Source organism: Hylobates moloch, unplaced genomic scaffold, assembly GCF_009828535.3.
Source record: "Hylobates moloch isolate HMO894 unplaced genomic scaffold, HMol_V3 SCAFFOLD_4, whole genome shotgun sequence".
Lineage (NCBI taxonomy): Eukaryota > Metazoa > Chordata > Mammalia > Primates > Hylobatidae > Hylobates > Hylobates moloch.
In genome coordinates, this window is record NW_026652279.1 from 95,276,422 (window position 1) to 95,300,173 (window position 23,752).

At 40.1% G+C, this 23,752-nt stretch overlaps 1 protein-coding gene across 2 annotated transcripts in view; it reads right to left on the reverse strand.

The window, feature by feature from the left end:
• Positions 1-23,752, reverse strand: part of ATP8A2 (ATPase phospholipid transporting 8A2) — a 713,978-nt gene that overhangs the window by 502,944 nt on the left and 187,282 nt on the right. For both annotated transcript variants that reach the window (XM_032150616.2, XM_032150617.2), the window contains exons 11-18: positions 22,540-22,705; positions 20,114-20,241; positions 17,737-17,814; positions 13,746-13,834; positions 12,985-13,029; positions 8,704-8,779; positions 1,607-1,712; positions 783-865 (exon numbers count right to left, since the gene is read on the reverse strand). In XM_032150616.2, the coding sequence (XP_032006507.1) occupies positions 783-865; positions 1,607-1,712; positions 8,704-8,779; positions 12,985-13,029; positions 13,746-13,834; positions 17,737-17,814; positions 20,114-20,241; positions 22,540-22,705 (771 nt within the window). The remainder of the gene's footprint in view (positions 1-782; positions 866-1,606; positions 1,713-8,703; positions 8,780-12,984; positions 13,030-13,745; positions 13,835-17,736; positions 17,815-20,113; positions 20,242-22,539; positions 22,706-23,752) is intronic.

Genomic DNA, 23,752 nt, shown 5'->3' on the forward strand with positions numbered 1-23,752 from the left:
TCCAGTTACAGGGGGGGTATCCCTCACATAGATAAAAGAGATCAAAGCTGGGCACAGTGGTTCACGCCTGTAATCCCAGCACTTTGGGAGGCCAAGGCGGGTGGATCACTTGAGGTCAGGAATTTGAGACCAGCCTGGCCAACATGGCAAAACCTCATCTCTACTAAAAATACAAAAATTAGTCAGGTGTGGTGGCACGTGCCTGTAGTCAGTCCCAGCTACTCGGGAGGCTGAGGCAGGAGAATTGCTTGAACCTGGAAGGCAGAGGTTGCAGTGAGCCGAGATTACACCACTGCACTCTAGCCTGGGCAACAGAGTGAGAACCTGTCTCAAAAAAAAAAAGGGAGAGAGAGATCTTAACTCTGACTCCTCTCCCAGCTGAAGAGACTGAAGCCCAATGGACTGTGAGGCTTCACTGAGTAAGAACTCTTAGGCTCTGAGGCTACAAAGAGATGTAGAACCTGCCCTCAAAGACAAGTGGGCCGCTAAGTTATTTTCCCAATTATTATAGAACAAAGAGTAGATTTGCGAAGTTCTTTGCTACAAATAATTTCACATCAGTGTATGAAAGACGTGGAAAAGCATCTTTAAGGGCAAAACAATACCGCAATGCAAAACAACTCAAACAAGCTAATATAATCATATTAACTCCAGTTTTTCACAGGTCTAATTTTTCACTGAAAGAGAAATTTAGCTATCATATTTACAATAGACATGCCATTTCACACGCGCAATCTTCACAAAAGCAAGTGATCTGAAATGTGCACATGCGTGTTACTCACCGCTTCTATGATGACTGAGAATGGTGTTCTGGCTGTAAAGACAAAGCCCAGCTTTTTAGCTCCTTTCACCAAAGCAGCTTCATCTGTCAAGTGGGAGTTGGTGAAACATTGACATATCACTGGTAATGACAGAATTCTGTTTAGTGTCACTTTTCAAATTAACAAAATCCGCTCTACTGAAGGAGGCCTGGTGTTATCTGCACAGTAGTAAAGACTCGGGATAAAGAAGCACTTGCTTTTCCTACCACCAGGGTTCTGAAATGAGCACTCCTGTTAGATGGGAGGCTTGGATCTATGCTAATTCACCAGGACAAGAATGATTTCTATTCCTGCTATTCTCGCTTGGGAGCAAATTCTCTCCAATAAACCTAAGTAATAGTCCCATGACTCCCAGCAAACATCTCCTCTGAGCAAGGCAGTATTTTAGTTGTGCTGTGGGATTCCCAAGCCCCAGGAAGCGGGTAAAGAGTAACCCATGCACAGCTTCCCCAGCAGGTGGAAAATCTATGAGGTGGGGAGGATGAGGAAGAAGCCAGCTCTGTTCTTTCTTCAGAGCTCTGTCAAGCCCAATCACCTCTGCTGGGAGATGCAACATAACCGGGGTCCTCCCTTTGCTGTTAAAAAAAGGGTTATGAGAGTCAGGAGAGACCATCCCGGGCTCTCTACGGCTTTGCACCTGTAGCCACAGCCTGGCCACAGGGTGAGGCCAACAGCAGACAGCCGGGTCTATGGGGCGGACTACACGGCAGCATCTCCAAGAATAACTGCAGCACCCAGGTCTCCTGAGAAGGGGCCAGCACGGCGCATCCGGCCAGAGCCCTCACCTGGGGAGGAGGCCTGGTAGATGATGTTATCTCCATCCTTCTCAGGAACAACCGTGTGGCACACGGCCAGAAGGGTGAGGAACTCCTGAATGCAAGCGGCTGTGGGCTGCAAACGTGAGGTGGGATTACTGTCAGATACAACACCTTCAACAGGCACCAGGGCTCACACAAGCAGATCCCCAACTGACATCCAGTCATCCTACTGCTCCCTGTAGGACAGGGTAGAGGTCCTTAATATGGACCTCAGATCCCCCTCCTACCGCTCTGGTCTGGAGTCCCCAAGCCGGTTCTCCCGAGGCGCACTAATCCCTGGGTTTCTCTTGGAATGCAGCTCCTGCGCTTTAGTTCCAGAGATGGGGAGAGAAAAGAGGCAAGAGCCTTCCTTTACCTCCGCACACCCTGCCTCCCCAGGAGCCTCGGCCTTGCCCACGTGCTTCCATTTGCCCACGTGCTTCCGCCTCCCCACGTGCTTGCACTTCACCGCGTGCATCCACGTGCCCCTCTGCTTCCGCCTCCCCTGTGCTTCTGCTTCACCCACGTGCTGCTGCCTCACTCTGGCAAGATCCTCCGGAAGCATTTGTTCTGCCTCCCTCACTGCTGTACCTCAGGCCGCATAAACAGAAGATGCTCCCATCTCCAGGCTCCCATTCCCCGCCCCGACATCTGTTCTATACAGTGTCTATTCTTTAAGTTTATAATCTCTCAACACCTGTAAAGCAGTGCATCTCTTGCTCATTAATATTGAACAGCAGCAAAAACCAGAATTGCCCTGGATATGTATTTAATAAAATTCTTTTATTCTCTCTGGGAAAAAAACATATAATTTTTTATTGGGATTAGAGCACATTTATAACTAGTGGGAAAATAATGCTGTCTTCCCATCTAAGAAAACAGTGTGTCTTCCTATGTATTAAAAGCTTCTAAATATTCTAAATATAAGACCTAGCATATGTCTATTATTTTATTTGCTCAAAAATTATTTCAGTGACCACTGTACATGAAGTACTGTGTAAGGCATTTTATCTATTGTCTTTTATATTATGAATGGAATCTTATTTCCATTACATTTTACAGTAGTTTCTTGTTGGGATGTAAGTAGAAACATTGATTTTTGTAAGTTAATATCCAATTGTCACTGAGCTCCTACTAGTTCTCTGAATTGCAGTTGACTATCCTAGGTTTTCAATGTAGACAATTATATCACCCACAAATGAGAAGTTTTCCCTTTTCCTCCCAATATATAAACTTTCAATGTTCACCTGTCTGCATGAGCTAGCACTTCTAGAATTACATTCAAGGCAGGGGTGATAACCAAGCTTCCTTGTCCTGGGGTTATTTTAATGTCAGTGTTCTAATGCATCCCTTTTAAATAGGCAACTGGCTATAAAATTGAGATAGATTTATATCTTCATATGAAGGAAGCAGCTATGTGTTTCCTCTTTTTATGGAGTTTTCTGGTTTTTTAGTCATAAATGAATGACGACTTCCACAAGAATATTTTTAGTTTCTTCTCTGTCTTGTGAATGTGACTTGAGCAGAATTTTATGGAAGCAAACCAAAAGTATTCACATGGCTACTTCTTATCATGAAAAGAAAAGGCACCTTATATTATAGTTCAGTAAAGTCATGAGCTTAAGGAATTTACACATTCCTCAAGGCCTGCATTGCAAAAATGGTAAGAAATTTTCCCCAAAAGCACTTTATGTGAGAATTTAGCTTCAATTCAAGATTGCCTTTCCCTGTACCTGAGAACTTTCCAATCCTGAACATAACCTTGTCCCATAATGAAACAACATAAAAAGTGTCTTAGATTTTACAAATAAGTAAACCTAGTAGTGAGATATTTTCTAAGAGTTATAAAGAATTGCACACACAAATAGAGCCTTCTACCTCAAATGGTAAGCCAGACAAAATCCATGAAGATTTTTTTTAAATCCTAAAATAAAATTAACCTATCATTGGTTTTCTTCCTATTGCATTCTATAATAAATTAGGGAGAAGAGACAAAATTAATCTGAAGCCTATGGATGCTTATATTCATGTGTGTATATGTGTGTGTGTGTGTGTGTGTGTGTATCTTCTTAGATGTTAAAAATTTGTATTGTGGTAAACTATACATGTAATATTTATCATTTTACCATTTGTAAGTATAAAATTCAGTGGCATTTTAAATACATTCAACAATGCTACACAGCCATCACCACTATCTATACACAAAACTTCATCTTCCCCAGCAGAAACTCTATACCCATTAAACAATAACTCTCCATTCTCTCTTCTCTCTATCCCCCAGTAACCTCTATTTTGTTTTCTGTATCTATGAATTTGCCTATTGTATGTACCTCATAGAAACAGAATGATACAATATTTTTCCTTCAGTTAACAGCTTGTAATGTGTACAAAATGCCATATATCTAGAAATGAATATTTTCTATTTATTCGGTGAATTTAAAACAGCAGAAAATGATACAAGTCTAAAATTGTTTTGCAAGCAAAATTGCAGCTACAAATTATCCAAATCATATACATATATAAGTGATTTCTTCTTGAAGACTCAAGCTCAGAAATCTTAGGCATAATGATTCAAAAGAAAGTTATATCTTCTTCCTTGGTGAACCTTTGAAAATTTATCCCACACACTGGTTAGCAATGTAAGCAGGGGGTTGCATAAATTGTCCTCCGAAATTTCTCATAGGTTGGTTCTCTAAGAGCCAAATTCCATCTTGGCTATCAGCCCATACAAAGCTTAACACAGTCCTAAAGGACCCAGAAAATTTGAAATGATGACATAGGAAAAAAGAAAATTCTGTAGCAAATGGAAGTATTCCCTTGGGAGGAAAGTAAGGGTTTTCTTGGACTAAATGGTTTAATTTTAGTCAATAGTCCCAAGACAATTTAGATGAGAATGTGGGGCATGTGCAGCTGCAAATCCTCAAATACTTCTTCCCTCTACACAAACATATTTTGGCAAAATGAACAAGTAATCTAATAGGCCCTGTGTTTAAACTGCTTAAAAACCTCCAATGGGTACATTTAATTCAATCCCACATCTCCCCAAAGAAAAATATTTGAGCCTATTCTATGGTCTTCATTATTGCAGTGCAGCTAGTTGTTAAATGTCAAAGAGTTTAGTTAACATAGTAGCTAAGATGAAGAGTACCTCAGAAGGCCTCAAGGATCCAAGAAAGCTTAAAAATGGTACACATAGGCTAGGAGGCTTTAATAAAATTTAGAAAATAAATACCCAAACCAATCGATCAATTCCTCATTATGCTTGTACTGAAACTATGAGTATCCAGATTATTAAAATGCCCTTGAAGTCTCTGTGTTTGGATGGTCATCACAATGTCCCCACAGCAGGGCCTCCTTTTCACAGAGGTTGCACCTGTCCCTACTCTCAATGCCTTTCCCACTAAACTAAAAAGAAATTTGGCTCAGGAGGGCAGACGATGAGGAGGAAAGGAAGGAAGAAGAAAGATCACTAACTTATATAAACAGTGGGATTTCTTCCTAAAGTTCTTTCCACTCACCATGGACACCAAGGAGGAGTCAGAAAAAAGCAGTGGGTAGGGGAAGGCAATGGGAGAGGTATTAGCTGTGCTCAGATCTCCATTCAAACATCAACAGAGGACAGGCTCAAGAAGAGTGTGGGATGAACAGTCAAAACCCCAAAACCTCACAGGAACCCAAAACACCAGTCCCAGGCCAGCTTTGGAAAGAACACCTGTGAGAGTCAGAAATTAACTGAACCAAGCTTTGAAATCTTTCAAACACTAGGATCCCAGTAGCATGTAGGGGTCTCCAGAGAAGCTCTTCTCCAAGTAAGGACTTGCCCCAAGCCACTGGGTTTCTATGGCATCCCACCTTTATGTCAGTGCAAATACACTGCTCACATGTCAACAGTTATGGTAGCCACAACAGTCACCAAAGAGAAAGGGATTCCTCTCTGTCTACACAAACCAAAATCACCTCCTCAGGGAGTTGCACCTTACCTATCCTGCAGAAGCATACAATGGCTTCTAAGAATTTCACATGTCTGCTTCCCCTGTGAACAGGAATCCCTTGAGTGTTTTTTATTCATCTCTTCCCCTAGTACCAAGAGCAAGGTATTTCATATAAATGAGGTCCTTAAACTGCTTATGAAATGAGTGAATAAATAAATGAGTCTCTGATGTAAATGGGGATCCAATAGTTTGCTGCTATTCCTAGCGCATTACTGGAATTCTGTGATGTTCCATACATGGTGCTCATCTTATTTCCTTTGCTACTTTCTCCTTGTTGATCTAGGAAAGCAAACTCGGGAAACTGGACCAAGAGCAGTCTCTGGAGCTCCTATGTCACCCTGCCACTTTCTCCTTTTCCATTCACCATCCCAACTTGAACAGACATATTCAGTTGCCCACCTTTGTGGTTACCCTCGACCTGAATACTATTTGAAAACACTTGTTTCCTCTCAAGTGCTCAAAGTACACTTGTTTCTTTGACATCTTTGATTAAAACCACCTTCCTGCAGAGAGATTCTTCAGAGGCGCCACTTTTCTGCTTGGAGAACCTTTAGCCTAGTAGCTGGATCTACCTCTAAGATCAGAATCCAAGAAAGGATTCTGTAGCTGTCTGTGACTGAAACAGAACATAGAATCCAGCAGCATCCTCTGTGGGCTTGGACCACTTCACCAGCCTCACCAAGAACTGAGTCGGAATAGCAGCATCACAGCCCGTGGGTGTGTGAGCCTTATACACTCACATTTCAGAAGTGCTAGCAACAAATGGGCACTAACTGCAATAGAGAAAAGTAGGATTTCCTCATGAAAACTTAGAAAAAGTTTTAAATATATCTGTCTCTTAAAATTTTGGAAATTTGGAAAGATGAAGTTTTAATTTTGCTCATGTTTACCTAATTTTAAATCTAGAAATTTTTTCAGAAAAAAATTAATCACATTACATCTAACTTATACTGAGTTAACTAGTTGTGAAATGCTTTGATCATTGAATAATTTTCTAAGTTGGCATTTTTCAGAGTAGCCTTTAAAATAACAGTGAATTACCCTTCTAGACATTGGCTTAGGCAAGGATTTCATGACCAAGAACCCAAAAGCAAATGCAATAAAAACAACTATAAACAGCTGGGACCTAATTAAACTAAAGAGCTTTTGCACAGCAAAAGGAACAGTCAGCAGAGTAAACAGACAACCCACAGAGTGGGAGAAAATCTTCACAATCTATACATCTGACAAAGGACTAATATCCAGAAACTACAACGAACTCAAACAAATCAGTAAGAAAAAAACAAACAATCTCATCAAAAAGTGGGCTAAGAAAATGAATAGACAATTCTTAAAAGAAGATATACAAATGGCCAACAAACATATGACAAAATGCTCAACATCACTGATGATCAGGGAAATGCGAATCAAAACCACAATGCAATACCACCTTACTCCTGCAGAATGGCCATAATCAAAAAATCAAAAACAGTAGATGTTGGAATGGATGCGGTGATCAGGAAACACTTCTACACTGCTGGTGGGAGTGTAAACTAGAACAGCCACTATGGAAAACAGTGCAGAGATTCTTTACAGAACTAAAAGTAGAACTACAATTTGATCCAGTAATCCCACTACTAGGTATCTACCCAGAGGAAAAAATACTTGCACACACATGTTTGTGGCAGTACAATTCACAACTGTGAATTGTGGAACCAACCCAAATGCCCATCAATCAATGAGTGGATATATACATACATATATAGAGAGAGATGATGGAATACCACTTAGCCATAAAAATGAATGAACAGCATTTGCAGTGACCTGGATGAGATTGGAGACTATTATTCTAAGTGAAGTAACTCAGGAATGGAAAACCAAACATCGTATGTTCTCACTGAAATGTGGGAGCTAAACTATGAGGACGCAAAGGCATAAGAATGATACAATGGACTTTGGGGACTTTGGGGGAAGGGTGGGAGGGAGGCAAGGGATAAAATACTACAAATATGGTACAGTGTATACTGCTCAGGTGATGGGTGCACCAAAATCTCACAAAATCTCACAAATCACCACTAAAGAACTTACTCATGTAACCAAATACCACCTGTTCCTCAATACAATTTTTCCCTTATAGAAAAATTAAAAATAAATAAATAACAAAATAACAGTGAATTGATGTGATTCTGCAGTTAATACTGATTTGAAGTGGTGTGATGTCATAGTTAAAAATCTAACAGGGCCGGGAGCGGTGGCTCACGCCTGTAATCCCAGCATTTTGGGAGGCCGAGATGGGCAGATCACAAGGTCAGGAGATCAAGACCATCCTGGCTAACACAGTGAAACCCCGTTTCTACTAAAAAAAAATACAAAAAATTAGCCGGGCGTGGTGGCGGGTGCCTGTAGTCCCAGCTACTCTGGAGGCTAAGGCAGGAGAATGGCGTGAACCCAGGAGGTGGAGCTTGCAGTTAGCCGAGATCGCGCCACAGCACTCCAGCCTGGGCAACAGAGCAAAACTCCATCTCAAAAAAAAAAAAAATCTAGCAGACTGAGGTTTAAGGCTCATTTCTACATTTATGTGCTGGGTAACTATTCACCAATTTAATCTTTTATTTAACTTCCTTGTCACCTCCCAGATGTGATTCAAATGTTGACTAGAGTGTTGAAAGAAATATATGTTAGTTGTCTGGCACACAGTAGAATGCAATAAATGCTACCTGTTATCATATATATCTTACTTTTGTTTCCTAAAGTATCCTAGTCAAAGGATATGCAATTACACTTGGCCTCTTAGATTCACAACTGTGACAAAATAGTACTGCAGAAATCTTACAAAGCAACAGCAATTGGAACTGTTACAGAATTATGTGGCAAAACTCGTCTTGATCTTGGTGTGCTACTTTACAAAATCACCAAGTATTTAAATACACTAATTTATGCACAGTGTTCACCACAAAGCATTTGTCTAAGATCACTTCTCAGAAGGACTCACATCATCAAGTCGAGACTTTTCCCAGGCTCTAAAACTGCAACTTGCAAAATACTACACGCATATATAAAAGAAAGTTGCACCGTAAGCTGTTTGCTGTCTTCGAAGTAAAACAGAGCACTTACATGGCGATCCTCAATGTTCTTCAACAGCCTGGGGTCATCAAAGTCACAGGAATCACTACAGGGAGGAGGCATCCGACTGTAAGAGAGAACAGAGAAAATTTATTCAATTCAAAAGTTTCTGTTAAGTTAACCCAAACCTGGAAAGAATCTTCCTTCAAGAAGAACCATACCTAAAGTCCTATAGGGATTCACATTAAATTAAAGACTTGGAATTCTGTATTATTATTTCAAACCTCAAAAAAATTAATCCTGGAGTTTTCTATAAATAAAATATTTACGAGAACAACAGTTACAAGGAACAATAGTTACAAGGAGAAGAAACAGAAGCCAGGGATCAAGACTATGACTGTCATTTCAGTTGGCCCCTGAGTCACTTCTACCAGAGAAAACTTCCAAGAGTGTCTGCTCACAGCAAATAAAACAAGAGTAAATATTGCACTGTATACATGCAATCATTTACGGCCAGAGCTCATATGTAGGAGAAGGAAGACAACAAATAATTACAAGAAAGGAAACAATATGATGGCTGTGAGCTATCACACTGAAGAAAATGTGAAGAATCAACTATATATTCATTTATCTCCACTCCCTCCTGAAATTTTTTTTTTTTTTTTTTGAGATGAAATTTCACCCTTGTTGCCCAGGCTGGAGTGCGATGGTGTGATCTCGGCTCACTGCAACCTCCGCCTCGCAAGTTCAAGCAATTCTCCTGCCTCAGCCTCCCAAGTAGCTGGGATTACAGATGGCCACCATCACACCTGGCTAATTTTGTATTTTTAGTAGAGACAGGTTTTTGCCATGTCGATCAGGCTGGTCTCAAACTCCTGACCTCAGGTGATCCACCTGCCTCGGCCTCCCAAAGTGCTGGGATTACAGGCGTGAGCCACTGCACCTGGTCTCCTCCTGAATCTTCAACGTTGTCAAGACAAAGACAATGAAAGAAGACACGACAGCAGAGTATATGTCAGTCTTAACTTGAAATACGTATCAGCACAGAAAACAGCAACCAACAGCTTGCAAGGGGGAGCACCTAAAATGCAAGCTGATGCCCTCAACAGAGTGCTGGGAAGGTGGAACAAATGGCAGCACAAGGCACCTGTGAGGTACAGGGAAGGAGAAAGACAGCATAGCTTCCACATCTGCTTGAGGAACACTCAGCCTTCAAGAATCCTCACATCCCAGGCAGCCAGACAACTGAACCTTCCACAGCCAGAAAAAAAAAAAATGCTTATCTTTTACAGAAATTAAACCAGAGTAGTCCTGAGCCCAGGCACACTGGGCACACAGGCACACATGTGGACAGGCTAGGGCATCCTCCCAAAACAGAGTTTTAAGTGAAATTCTATATATGCTGAAAGGTACAATCACTGGCCCACTGCCTCCACACAGCTTCCAAAACAGTTGGACCAAATTTATAGCCCTTGGCAGGAAACTAGAAAGTTCTTTTTATGAAAAGAAAGCTGACCAGCTGACAAGAAAGACCCACAGACACTGACATCTAGTGATCCCTTAATAGAATAGTGGGTCCTGGCTGACCATTCTCCAGGCAGGCAATCAGTCATCAACCACAGTGGCCCCACTCCACACACAGCCCTAGCAGTCAGGTTTCTTGTGTATAAGCTTTAAAACACGTGCAGACAGACAGCATCACCATTTATAAGAGAAACAGAAATCAAAACTACGATAAGGTACCACTTCATACCCATTAGGATGGCTATTATAAAACAAACAAAACCTGAAAAATCCCAAGTGTTGGCAAGGATGTGGAGAAAGTGAAACCCTTGTGCACTGCTGGCAGGAATGTCAAATGGTGGCTCTGCTATGGAAAATAGCATGGTTTTTCCTCAAAAAGTCAAACACAGAATTACCATATGACCCAGCAATTCCATATTTAGGAATATGCCCCCAAGAATGGAAAGCGGGAACTGAAACAGATACCTGTATGTTGATGTTCACAGCAGTGTTATTCACAGTAGCCAAAAGGTGGAAGCAACACAAATGCCCATGAACAGATGACGGGATAAACAAAATGTGGCATATACATGCAATTGAATATTACTCAGCCTTCCAAAGGGAGAAGATTCTGACATATTCTACAACATGGATGAACCCTGAAGACATGCTAAGGGAAATATGCCAAACACAAAAACACAAATACTGTACAATTTCACTTGCATGAGCTACCTAGAACAGGCAAAATCATAGAGACAGAAAACAGAATGGTGGTTACTAGGGTCTGGAGGCAGGCAGCAACAAAGAATTTTTGTTTAATAGATAAGGGTTTCAGATGAAAAAGTTCTAGAAATGAATGGTGTGGATGGCTGCAAAACATTATGAATATATTTAGTGCAACTGAATTGTACATTTAAAAGAGTCAAATGATAAATATGTTACACATATTTTACACAAAAAGAAATAAAAATATATGAGCACACAGCTAATGACCACCAGGTTTTTGAAGAAAGCCTATAGAAAATAAATCAAAACACCAGGGGTGGGCGGTAGGGAGGGTGGGAGAGGAGGGCAGAGAAAACACGGAATGCAAAAGCAAGGTTAGGGGAACGCTTTCGAAAACTGAAAGTGAGATCATACGGAAAACTCATGACGAAGGATAGAAGATCAAGGTGAAAAAAAAATACCAGGAAGTAAAACAAAAAAACTATGGAAAATGGGACAGAGCGATAACAAAATTGGAGGATGAACCCAAGACATTCAATATCTGACTATCAAGAGATGCACGGGGAACAGGGAAGCTGGAGAGGAGGAAAATTATCATAGAAATAATACAAAGACACTTCTGAGAATTAAGAAGAGGAAATTCAGAGACAGAAATGGCCCACTAGTGGTCCACTGAAAGTCCAAAATAATGGAAAAAATTCACTTTGGTAGGCCGAGGTGGGAAGATCACAAGGTCAGGAGATCAAGACCATCCTGGCTAACATGGTGAAACCCCACTCTACTAAAAATACGAAAAATTAGCCGGGCGTGGTGGTGGGCGCCTGTAGTCCCAGCTACTCGGGAGGCTGAGGCAGGAGAGTGGCGTGAACCCGGGAGGCAGAGCTTGCAGTGAGCCAAGATGATGCCACTGCACACCAGCCTGGGCAACAGAGCGAGACTCCATCTCAAAAAAAAAAAAAAAAGGAAAAAATTTAAAAACCTGCCCTAAGCTTCATGGTTGAAATGGCATATGCCTAAGGAGGTACAGAAAATCTGAAATGCTTCCAAAGGGGGTGGAGCAAGAGTAGGAGATAAACTCTCACCTTCCATGGTAAAAAGTCAAACAATGTCTAAATGTTTTTAATTTCTTTTTTTGTTTTAATTGTCTTTTTTTTTTTTTTTTTTTTTGAGACAGAGTCTCACTCTGTCACTCAGGCTGGAATGCAGTCGTGCCATCTCGGCTCACTGCAACCTCTGCCCCCCCGCCGGGTTCAACTGATTCTCCTGCCTCAGCCTACCGAGTAGCTGGGATTACAGGCGCCTGCCACCACACCCAGCTAATTTTTGTATTTTTAGTAGAGACAGGATTTCACCATGTTGGCCAGGCTGGTCTCGAACTCCTGACCTCCAGTGATCTGCCTGCCTTGGCCTCCCAAAGTGCTGGGATTACAAGTGTAAGCCACCACACCCGGCCTAAATGTTTTTAATTTAAAAATTACTATAAACATTATTTTGAAATATAAAAATAAAATTTTTTAAAAAGCACAAGCACTGAGGTTGGCTGCCTCCGGAGAATAGGGAGTGAGTGGGAAATACTGAACCAAGGGCAGTCAATTTTTTTGTTAAAAGTCCTATAGTATCCCTGGACTTTTAAAGCCATGTTCATCCTTAAATTTTATCTGGTTTTCTTTCAAAACAACATATATGAAACTTTTATTTACATACAAAAATAGGCAGGTAAGAAATGCTAATAAAATTATTCCAGAGCGAGCCTGGTTTCTCACACCTGTAATCCCAGCACATTGGGAAGACACAGCAGGAGGATAGCTTGAGGCCAGGGGTTTGAGACCAGCCTGGGCAACATAGTGAGACCTCATCTCTACAAAAAAATTACAAAATTAGTCAGGCATGGTGGTGCATGCCCGTAGTTTTAGTTACTCAGGAGGCTGAGGCAGGAGGATCGCTTGAATCCAGGAGTTTGTGACTACGGTGAGCTATGACTGTATCACTGCACTCCATCCTGTGCAATAGAGTGAGACTGTCTCTAAAAATGTAAAGAAATAAATAAAAATCATTCCAAAGGCTTTTCCACTAAAGTGTCAAGAAGTGCTAGAATCTACTTACCAGAAGTCATCTGAGGATGGCTCTCTTGCCAATTCTGGGAAGTGACTGCCAGAGAAAGGGAAAACAGAGTGGTCACAAAACTGTGATCAAAAGACAGACATTCTGATCAAAACTGATCTAATTCTTAGCTTAGATATACAAACTTACAGATTCTCAGGGACTTCTTACCAAGTTAATATTTGCAGAAATAAACCACCTTTTTTGTTGCTGTTGTCTGTTTTTTATTTTTTTTAATTTTTTGAGACAAAGTCTCACTCTGTCACCCAGGCTGAAGTGCAGTGGCGCAATTCCGGCTCACTGCAACTCCTGCCTCCCGAGTTCAAGCAATTCTCCTGCCTCAGCCTCCCAAGTAGCTGGGATTACAGGCACATGCCACGATGCCCAGCTAATTTTGTATTTTTAGTAGTGACAGGGTTTCATCATGTTAGCCAGGCTGATCTCATACTCCCAACCTCAGGCACTCCACCTGCCTCAGCCTCCCAAAGTGCTGGGATTACAGATGTGAGCCACTGTGCCCAATCTGAAATAAACCATGTTTTAACTGTTCAGAGTTTAATTTGGGATCCATTCAGTTACAAACACATTCCATAGTAACTACATATCTAAATCCATTGTAAAGGATTTAGATTTTTTTTTTTTTTTGAAAGGATCTTTATCCTTTCAAAACATCAGAAAGTCAAGATATTTGACTAAGTAGCTAAAAATAAACTTTTTTCTTGAAAGAAAGAAGCAAATTTTCAGTAAATGATAAACACACTGACCCATAGGTTACTCCGGCAATGCTGCACTTCTTAAAGTTCATGATATTGCATGTAAGCGTTCCAGTCTTGTCAGAAAAGAGATATTTCACCTAAATCAAAGAATAAAAGAAATATACATAAGGAAGTATTGAGATACAAAGATCAACAAATGAAGTCTTTCTTTCTATATTTTTCAAAACCTGTATGAAACGGGTAGATTTCCTTAAAGCAAGCAAATTAGTAACAAAAAACATATTAATACTTTAATGTTTAGACCACTTACAAACCTTCCATAACTAATTATATAGTCAAAGTGTAGTGAAATATGCAGAGGGAGCGGCAACAAGAGCTCTGACTGAATGATGCGCTACTGAATGATATGCACCATCATTCTACACCTAACATTTGAGAAATTATGTCATGGATTAGCGAGGGAGAGTAATTAACAGAATTGCCTCGAGGGGAGACTCCAGTTTCTCAGTGGTCTTCCAAAGAGGCGTCAGGACTTGCTGAGTGCTAGATACCTTCCAGAGATCCCAGAGAGCTGGTCTAGGGAAGCAGTGTTTTACTGTTGTATAGAAGAAGGACTGATTATATGAATTGCTTACTCAGTAATTTTTCTTAATGATACAATATAAACATACACTGGGAAGTTTTTTGAAAACAATCAAAGCGACTTCAAGTTATTAAAGCTCCTAAAGAAGTCAAACACTACATCTAAATATAATTTAGTACCCTAGGGGTAATTTATACTTTAAACAAGTTTTTACATGCAGTAAGTCTAGGGGTATGGAAAATTTAGTAGAATCTGCCTTTAAGTAAGCAGGATTCTTTCTGCATTTTTAAGAAAATTAAAATATCGTATAAAAAAACCAAAGGCCAGGTGCAGTGGCTTATACCTGTAATCCCAGCACTTTGGAAGGCCAAGGTGGGTGGATCACCTGAGGTCAGGAGTTTGAGACCAGCCTGGCCAACATGGCAAAACATCATCTCTACTAAAAATACAAAAGAAATTAGCCAGGCATGGTGGCAGGTGCCTGCAATCCCAGCTACTCAGGAGACTGAGGCAGAAGAATCGCTTGAACCCAGGAGGGAGAGGTTGCAATGAGCCGAGATCGCGCCATTGCAATCCAGCCTGGGTGACAAGAGCAAAACTTCATCTCGAAAAAAAATTTTAAATGAACATTTTATAATAAGGGCTTATTAAGATTTGCTATCACTTTGCCTACTAAATTTTAACTTATCTTTAAAGCTCCAACTCAAAATTTCTTCCCCATGCAAACTTTTCCAATATCCTCAATTAGGGTGAACTATTGAAGCATCCATGGGTACTTCTTGAACACTTTCAATCCTTGAATTATTCAGGTCCAGTTCAATGACACCTGCAAACAGTTATATACTGCACACCGTGCTAAACTAACAAAGGCAACCAAAGACCTGTATAGGGCACACCCACGCCCTCACAAAGTCTCCAGAGAGAAATGGACACTACATCGCTTATACCCCTTATTTTACTGTATTTATGTTTGGAAGACTGTTATGGGAACATAGAAGACAGACTAACCAAGCCCGGAAAACTGAAGAAGAGTTCAAAGAGGAGGCAAATTTAGCCTGATATGCACCAAGAACTCACTGATTCTCACAGGAGAAGGATTTTACCAACAGATAAAGGAAAAGACAAAGCCATTCTGGAATGAGAGAACATAAGTGAAAAAAAAAATGAGGATTGACAGCCCAAGGTCCAAGGCCTGTTCTGGGTGCTGTATCCAGCCCTTTGTGACCAGAGCCCCAAAGGCAGTGGGAGGATTTGTGCTCTGTGCCAAGGACATTCTCTGTAATAACAATCCATCCTGTTATACTAAGAATTTAGAGCACTTATATGAACATACACAATTTAAGGAAAGATAAAGACAAAAATTAACTCTAAGTAGGTTTGGAAAATTATATCAAAGAAACACAATCACTTGCTTTTTTTTTGTCTACAAAGGTCTATTTTAGTCTACAAATTTGAGCCTCAGTTTTCTGGCAATAAACTCAAAAATGATACACAAACCATCACAGAATTCACTCTATCCTCAAGGAAAGAAAAACAAAGAAAGCAAGCCTACCTCCATAAGGGAGTTTTTCTAACCCTCAGATCAATGAGCCATGTCGCCTGCATTTTCACAGAAGGACAATGAGGAGCAGGGGAGATGCAACATGGTATCGTGCCTTCACCAGGCAGGGAAACTTGGGAAGGCCAGAACTCGACAGACAACCCGAAGTCCCCAGTCTGACACTGAATAACCAGGTGTCCTTCGATAAGTTACTCCTTTCCTTCTCTATAAAATGAAGGTACAGCACCCTCCCCTTAGGGTTCCTGGTGGGTATGAATAGGGTGTATGAAATGAAATCAAAATCTTTAATGGCAAAAGGCATTTAAAAGAGGTTAGCCCTCAAAAATCAACAAGTAGGACCTAATTAAACTAAAGAGCTTCTGGACAACTAAAGAAACTACCAACAGAGTAAACAGACAAACTACAGAATGGGAGAAAATATTTGCAAATTATACATCCGACAAAGGTCTAATATCCAGAATCTATAAGCAACTTAAACAATTGAACAAGCAAAAATCAAACAACCCCATTAAAAAAATGAGCAAAAGACATGAACAGACATTCTCCAAAGAAACATACAAGTGGCCAAAAAACATATGAAACAATGCTCCACATCACTAATCATCAGAGGAGTGCAAATCAAAACCACAATGAGATACCATCTCACACCAGTCAGAATGGTTATCATTAAAAAGTCAAAAAACAACAGATGCTGGCAATGCTGCACAGAAAAGGGAACACTTATCCACTATTGATGGGAGTGTACATTAGTTCAGCCACTGTAGAAAGCAGTGTGAAGATTTCTCAAAGAACTTAATGCAGGACTACCATTTGACCTAGTAATCCCATTACTGGGTATATATCCCAAAGAACACAAATGGTTCTAGCAAAAAGACACATGCAGCATGTTTATCACAGCACTATTCACAATAGCAAAGACATGGACTCAATCCATCAACAGTGGATTGGATAAAGAAAATGTGGTACATATACGCCACGGAATACACAGCCAGAAAAAAAATGAAATCATGTTCTTTGCAGCAACACGCATGGAGCTGGAGGCCATTATCTTACGAGAATTAATGCAAGAACAGAAAGCCAAATACCACTTGTTCTCACTTATTAAGTGGAAGCTAAACATTGCATACTCAAGGACATAAATATGGAAACAAGAGACACTGGAGACTACTAGATGGGGTTGGGGGAAAGCGTTGAAAAACTGTTGGGTACTATGCTCAGGTACATGAGTGATGGGATCATTCATACTCCAAACCTCAGCATCACATAATATACCCACATAACAGACCTGCACATGTACCCTCTGAATCTAAAGTAAAAGTTGAAAAAAATAAATTAAATTCAATAAAACATTTAAAAAGAAGTTATTCCTTACAGGAATTTCAATGTCAGACACAGACATAATGCAAAGCACAACTTAGTAAAGGCAAGAGGAGTTCAGGGGTAAAGGTGGAAAAGATACGGTTCCCTAGAATATTCCAGAGACAAAATCCGGAACATGCGAGAAATGCATGTCCTTTAAATTGGCCCCCACACGTTTTGTAGGGTTACTCAATATCTGAGTATCTTAGTCATCATTTTCCCTGTCATTTGCTTCTGATAATACTTTTTTAAGGGTCCCAAATGATGTTGCACTGTATTTTTTATATTACTTCTTTTTTCTTTTTTTCAGGTTACTTCTGGGTGATACGACATAGCCATGTCTCAAAAAGCAAGACAAAACTGAGTAACACTTATATTTACTGGCACATTCAAAAGTATTATATAGCTCTTCAGATGTTCTAGCCATGTTCATGGAGAAGTATTTTTGCAAAATCTTTCCATGGTTCTTCTGCTAACACCCATGTCCCCTCATGCTCATGTCACCATTCCCAAAGTTCCCAAAGAGGCTTTTTCACCTGCCCAAGCTCTTCATTAAGGTTTGATGTCCTGGCCATGGCAGGAGTGTCATTTCCTATATAATACATATCTGTGTCCTGAGAAAGAGAGAACAAGAGACAGGATTTCAGAAAATATATACCATTAATCCTTCATTCAGATAAACACAGAAAAGAAGCTAAGAATGGGTAATTTAAAACAATAGAAATGGTAATTTTGGCCGGGCGCAGTGGCTCACGCCTGTAATCCCACCACTTTGGGAGGCCGAGGCGGGTGGATCACAAGGTCGGGAGATCGAGACCATATTGGCTAACATGGTGAAACCCGTCTCTACTAAAAAAATACAAAAAAATTAGCCAGGCATGGTGGCGGGCGCCTGTAGTTCCAGCTACTTGGGAGGCTGAGACAAGAGAATGGCGTGAACCCGGGGGGCGGAGCTTGCAGTGAGCCAAGATAGCTCCACTGCACTCCAGCCTGGGCAACAGAGCAAGACTCCATCTCAAAAAAAAAAAAAAAGAAAAGAAACCTAAATCTTGTATAAATAAAATTATTATTTTCACATTATTATTTTTTGTTTGTTTGTTTTTATTTTTATTTTTATTTTTATTTTTTATTTTTTTATTTTTATTTTTTATTTTTTATTATTATACTTTAGGTTTTAGGGTACATGTGCACAATGTGCAGGTTTGTTACATAGGTTTATTTTCTCACACAAAGCCTAATCAATTTAAATTTCCTAAATTACCTTTACTAGATTTTATAATAAGTAAGTTCTCACTTTCACAAAAATGATATAATAAGCAGGAATTTACAATTATATCAATTAAAAGCTCAACTGAAGCAAAGTATAATATCTGGTTACTTCTAACAAGTATTTTCTCTTATAAACATATTTACTTCTTATAATGCTGATTATGATGAAAATTTAATAATTCTACTTACACTACTTGGAAAAACATTTAAATACCATATCTATGTATGACAAAATGCTCAGTCATCAAGTATAGGTTTAATATATACATGGACTTCTTTTATTACATAGAATATAAACTGGCCATCATTTAATATGTGGAAAAGAATATGTAGGATTTGGGATGCATTAGTATCATTTTCATATTTAACACTTTAAGGCATATCTGAAAAGTCATGCCTGACTATGGGAGCATGTGTATGAAAGAAAATAAAGGGAATAATGCCAATTTAAAATTGTCTGGTTGTGTCAACACATTATAAAATATAAAAGACAACTTTTTTGGTATAGTATGTTGTAGAAAGTTTGGAGGTAGACTTTCAAAAAATGAGTATGAGAAAAAACAATAAAACGTTTACAATTTTGAAAAAAAAAGAAAAAGAAAAAGAAAAGAAATGCTAATTTTAAATTTTGGGGTGAAAAACAGTGGCAACTAGGATAGAGAAGCCCTGTGATTTGAGAGGAAGCATAGAATTAATATACAGAAAATTGGCCAGGCACAGTGGCTCACACCTGTAATCCCAGCATTTTAGGAGGCCAAGGTGGGCAGATCACTTGAAGTCAGGAGTTCGAGACCAGCCTGGCCAACCTGGTGAAACCCTGTCTTTACTCAAAATACAAAAATTAGCCAGGCATGGTGGTGCATGTCTGCAATCCCAGCTACTCAAGAGGCTGACGCATGAGAATCGCTTGAACCCAAGAGATGGAGGTTGCAATGAGCTGAGATCACACCACTTCACTTTAGCCTGGGCGACAGCACAAGACTTCATCTCAAAAAGAAATAGACACACACACACACACATATACACACACACACATATATATATACACACACACACGATTTATATATATATATATGATTTGATTTCAAGATAATCATTTCACAACCTAGACTAACTCATGATTCTGACCTTGCTGACAGGATTGCTGTGAAGACCAAATAAAAATGCACATCAAAGTGCCTGGTCTACAAATACTGGCTGCTGAAGTCCACTGCTTAAGAGCCATGGCAGTCCTTTAAAAATCCTATCTCCACCCTTACAATCAAATCCAAGTTGACCGTCACAATGAATTTTGATATGCAAGTGACCACCATAGTAAACATACCCAAGAGGCCTTTTCTTCAGCCCTAATTAGATGTTAAAAGCGTGAATAGCAGGTGCAGCCAGATGACAGGCACTGGCTCAGCATTCCACCCCATTCTCTGACCAATCCTCACAACAACCCCTTGAATAGGTACCACTGCCCTTCCATTCCCCAAAAACACCCTCACTGGTGATCTCTGGCCAGTTCTTTGTATGGCCAGTTTAAGTCCCTGGACCTAATGGTAAATGAATATAGTTCTTCTTTTTTGAGCACTCAATTAAATGCCAAAGGCTCTGAAATAGCATTGGAAAATAGTGATTCAACTCTGCTTTAATACTCACCCAGTTTATGAAAAGGGCTTGAGTATACTTCACAACCTCAAGAGTCACCAACAGACTGATGGGAATAAGATTGTTGTATAAGATGATGAATGTCAGCAGGTTGTATCCAAAATTATCTGAGGTGGTGTCTGTGGAAGGAAACCAGAGTATCTGAAAGGTATTCACAACCAAAGTCTATTGGCTCATTTAGAGATTCATGTTAAAATAGTTATTGAGCACCTCCTGTATGTCAGGAACTGTGAGTTCAAAGGCTGCTTTCTGTAGGAGGCACACAGGCCCCACAATGCAACTGCACAGCAGGATGCATCTACTAAAGAGAGGCTCACAGGACATAGCGGGAACCAACATAGAAGGCTTTCTAATGGGAAGGCATGGTCACTGAAGGCCATCCAGAAGAAGAAATGCTGGTGTCAAGTTTTGAAGAACAGAGAAAAGAAGCAAACTTGAAAGAATGTAGAAAAGAAGACAGGCCTTTGAAATGGTTGTAAGGAATACCTACAAGCTCACTAAGGTAATGTGTACTGGGGATACTCCAAAGAGCTGGAAAGATGGACAAAAGTGTGAACAAGAGAAGCAGACAAAGAGAGAGAAGGCTTGAACCCAACTAAAGATAAGAGAAGGGATATCTGGAGGGAACAAGATCCCTAAGGATGGAACAGGACCCTAGGGGATGGAGTCCACAGCAGAGGCAGCATCAGCTCCAGGAGGAACAGAGAATCGGGGAGGGAGAGGGGGACAAGGTCTGAGGGTATCAAAGGGGAGGTTCTTTCCTTGACAGCCATGATCTTCTGCTTGAAGGGTAAAGTAGTGAGATCTTCTTAACTTAGCAAGAGGCTTAAGGAGAGGATTGTAACAGGGTTTAACTGATATTAAAGCTGTCTGTGAAGGGAACTAGAATGAGAATAAAGATGGCAGAAGGCTAGGATTGCAGGGAGATTGAGGATTTTTAATGGCTCCAAACCATAGTTATTAGGTTTTTTCCCAAGAAATTACATCAAATGGTGGTAGTCTGATTCCGATTTAGAGTTCTGAAGGGTGGCTGTGATGGAAAGACAAGGAGCTGGGAAGGTACAGGGGGAGCTGGCCAGTAATTTTACCTTTCCACAATCCCTTCACTCCCTACTCACTACCAAGCCTTCCACTTTTCCTGCTGGTTCCTTTTCTTCCTGACATACTACTTTGCTCTCCTGTTCTCCTGTAGAATTAAGGAGTTTCTAAATAGGATCTCTAAGTTCCAGTAGTTACAAATATCTCTAAGGTATAAACAAATATCTACCTGACAATTACAAATACAAGAAATACTAAAGAAGTTCTCCAGGATGAAAGAGATACCTGACAGTAATTAAAATCCACATAAACAAAGGACACTAGTAATGATAATTCTATAGGATTTATAAAAGATAGTATAATTATATATTCTCAATTTTAAAAAAGCAATTGCTAAAAGCATCATAAAATTGCATTGTTGAACTTACATACAGATGTAATATATATGACAGTGCAAAGGAGTGAGGAGAGAATGAAGATACATGAAGCAAAGAAATGACACCAGCTGTTAAATCCAAAGGAAGAAATGAAGAGAGAGACCTGGAAATGGTAAGTAAATATGTTAATATAAAACAACCCTGGCCGGGCATGGTGACTCATGCTTGTAATCCCAGCACTTTGGGAGGCCGAGGCGGGTGGATTGCCTGAGGTCAGGAGTTCGAGACTAGCCTGTCCAACATGGTGAAACCCCGTCTCTACTAAAAATACAAAAATTAGCCAGGCATGTTAGCACATACCTGTAGTCCCAGCTACTCAGGAGGCTGAGGCAGGAGAATTGCTTGAACCCAGGAGGTGGAGGGTGCAGCGAGCCGAGATCACACCACTGCACTCCAGCCTGGGCAACAGAGCAAGACTCCATCTCAAAGCAACAACAACAACAACAAAAAAAAAAAGCACTATCAATATACTTTTTTCCTTTTTTCCTTTAGCTTCTTTAAGAGACACAGATTATTATAACACTGTATTTTGGAGTTGATAACACAGATAAATGGAATATAACAATGACAGCACCAAGCAGGAGAGGAAATGGAGGTACACTGCAGTGACATTTCTGTGTTTGACTAAAATTAAGTTAGTATTAATCAAAAGTAGATTTGGATAAACTAGGAAATACATTGTAATTCCTAGGGCAACCACTAAGAAAATACTTAAACACAGAGTTTAAAAATAACTATTTGAGTTTAAAACAATTCCCAAATGTGCCCATCTTTGCTTCATCACATGATCCTAATCTCAATTCTCCTTGAAAGGCTGGCATTATGTACAGTAACCAAAGGGTACAGAAGGACGGCAGGGACACCACACATCAACCATGCCTGCAAGAACGTCTCAAGAATGGTTTTCTTCCACTGGAACAAGCAGCCCACCCCGACACTTACCCATCTTCTTGATGTACCAGTTCTTTTCGCCATGAGACCTGTTCCAGTACAAGGCCCCCGCCGAGCTCACCAAGGCCATGACCAAGAGGATGCCAAACAACACCAGGATCTGCACATTAGTCACCTTCTCAACGTTTGATCTCTTGAGAGGCGCTTTGGTTGAATTCTACACAACAGCATTGAAAGTCAGTAAGGGTCACAGAACAGATTTGGGGCAAGGGGTTGGGGGAAAGGAGGTAAAACAACGATATTTAACAACCAACAAATAAAAGACTATTTTTTTGCCAAATACTCAATGCAATTCAAAGGTGTACCATGCTCCTGAATCAATAGCTAGTTTTAAGTAATGAAGAAAGACAATACATTCTACCAGTTTAAAGAACACATTCTAACATTACATGATTCATTCTGTATTTCTTATGATCATATCTTAGCATAAAATTGTCACTCTCCTTATCTTAGAACACAACAGGTTCTAAATATAGTTCAGATTCAAAGAAATCAGAACACCAGTAATTCAAGAGAAACTTAGACATTCCATACCATAAAAATCTAGAGAAGACCTTCACGGTAATAGCACAAGCTCTACAATAAATATACAGAGATATTTCTAAAGCACATATTTTTCCTCCTGGAGCTCAGAACTTGAGGAATAAAAAAGACATACACAAACACATACATATCAATAATGCAAAACAGAACATTAGTGGGTTTCAAAATAAGTGGATGGACAAAAAGTTCACTTAGAGAACTGTGAACAAGAGGCAGGAGCAGGAAGAGTCAGGAACGGCCTGGGCAGGAGAAAGCTGAGTGGCATCCTGAATGATGGAGACAGCAAAGGAGAAATGAAAGGAGAATGGCAACCTGATCACAGGCTTAGCACCTGCCTTCTCACTGCTGGGGGGAAACTAGCCCAGCTGGAGCTGAGGCCAGTGTTGGCAGGAGAGTATAGAAAGATTCATTAAAGCTGGATTCAAGAATCACTCCAGTTCAGGTGGAACATTTGGGACTAGATCCTCTCAGCCATGGGAAAGTCAATAGAACTGTTTGAACAAGACAGTTATGCACCTGAAGTCATTTTTATTAAAAAATATCTGAAGGTAGTTGCGGAGGGCAAACTAATGACCCCCCCACCCCTGCCAGTGATGCCCACATCCTACTTGTGGGGCACTGCGAGTATGTTATTTTATTTCATTTTATTTTATTTTTTGAG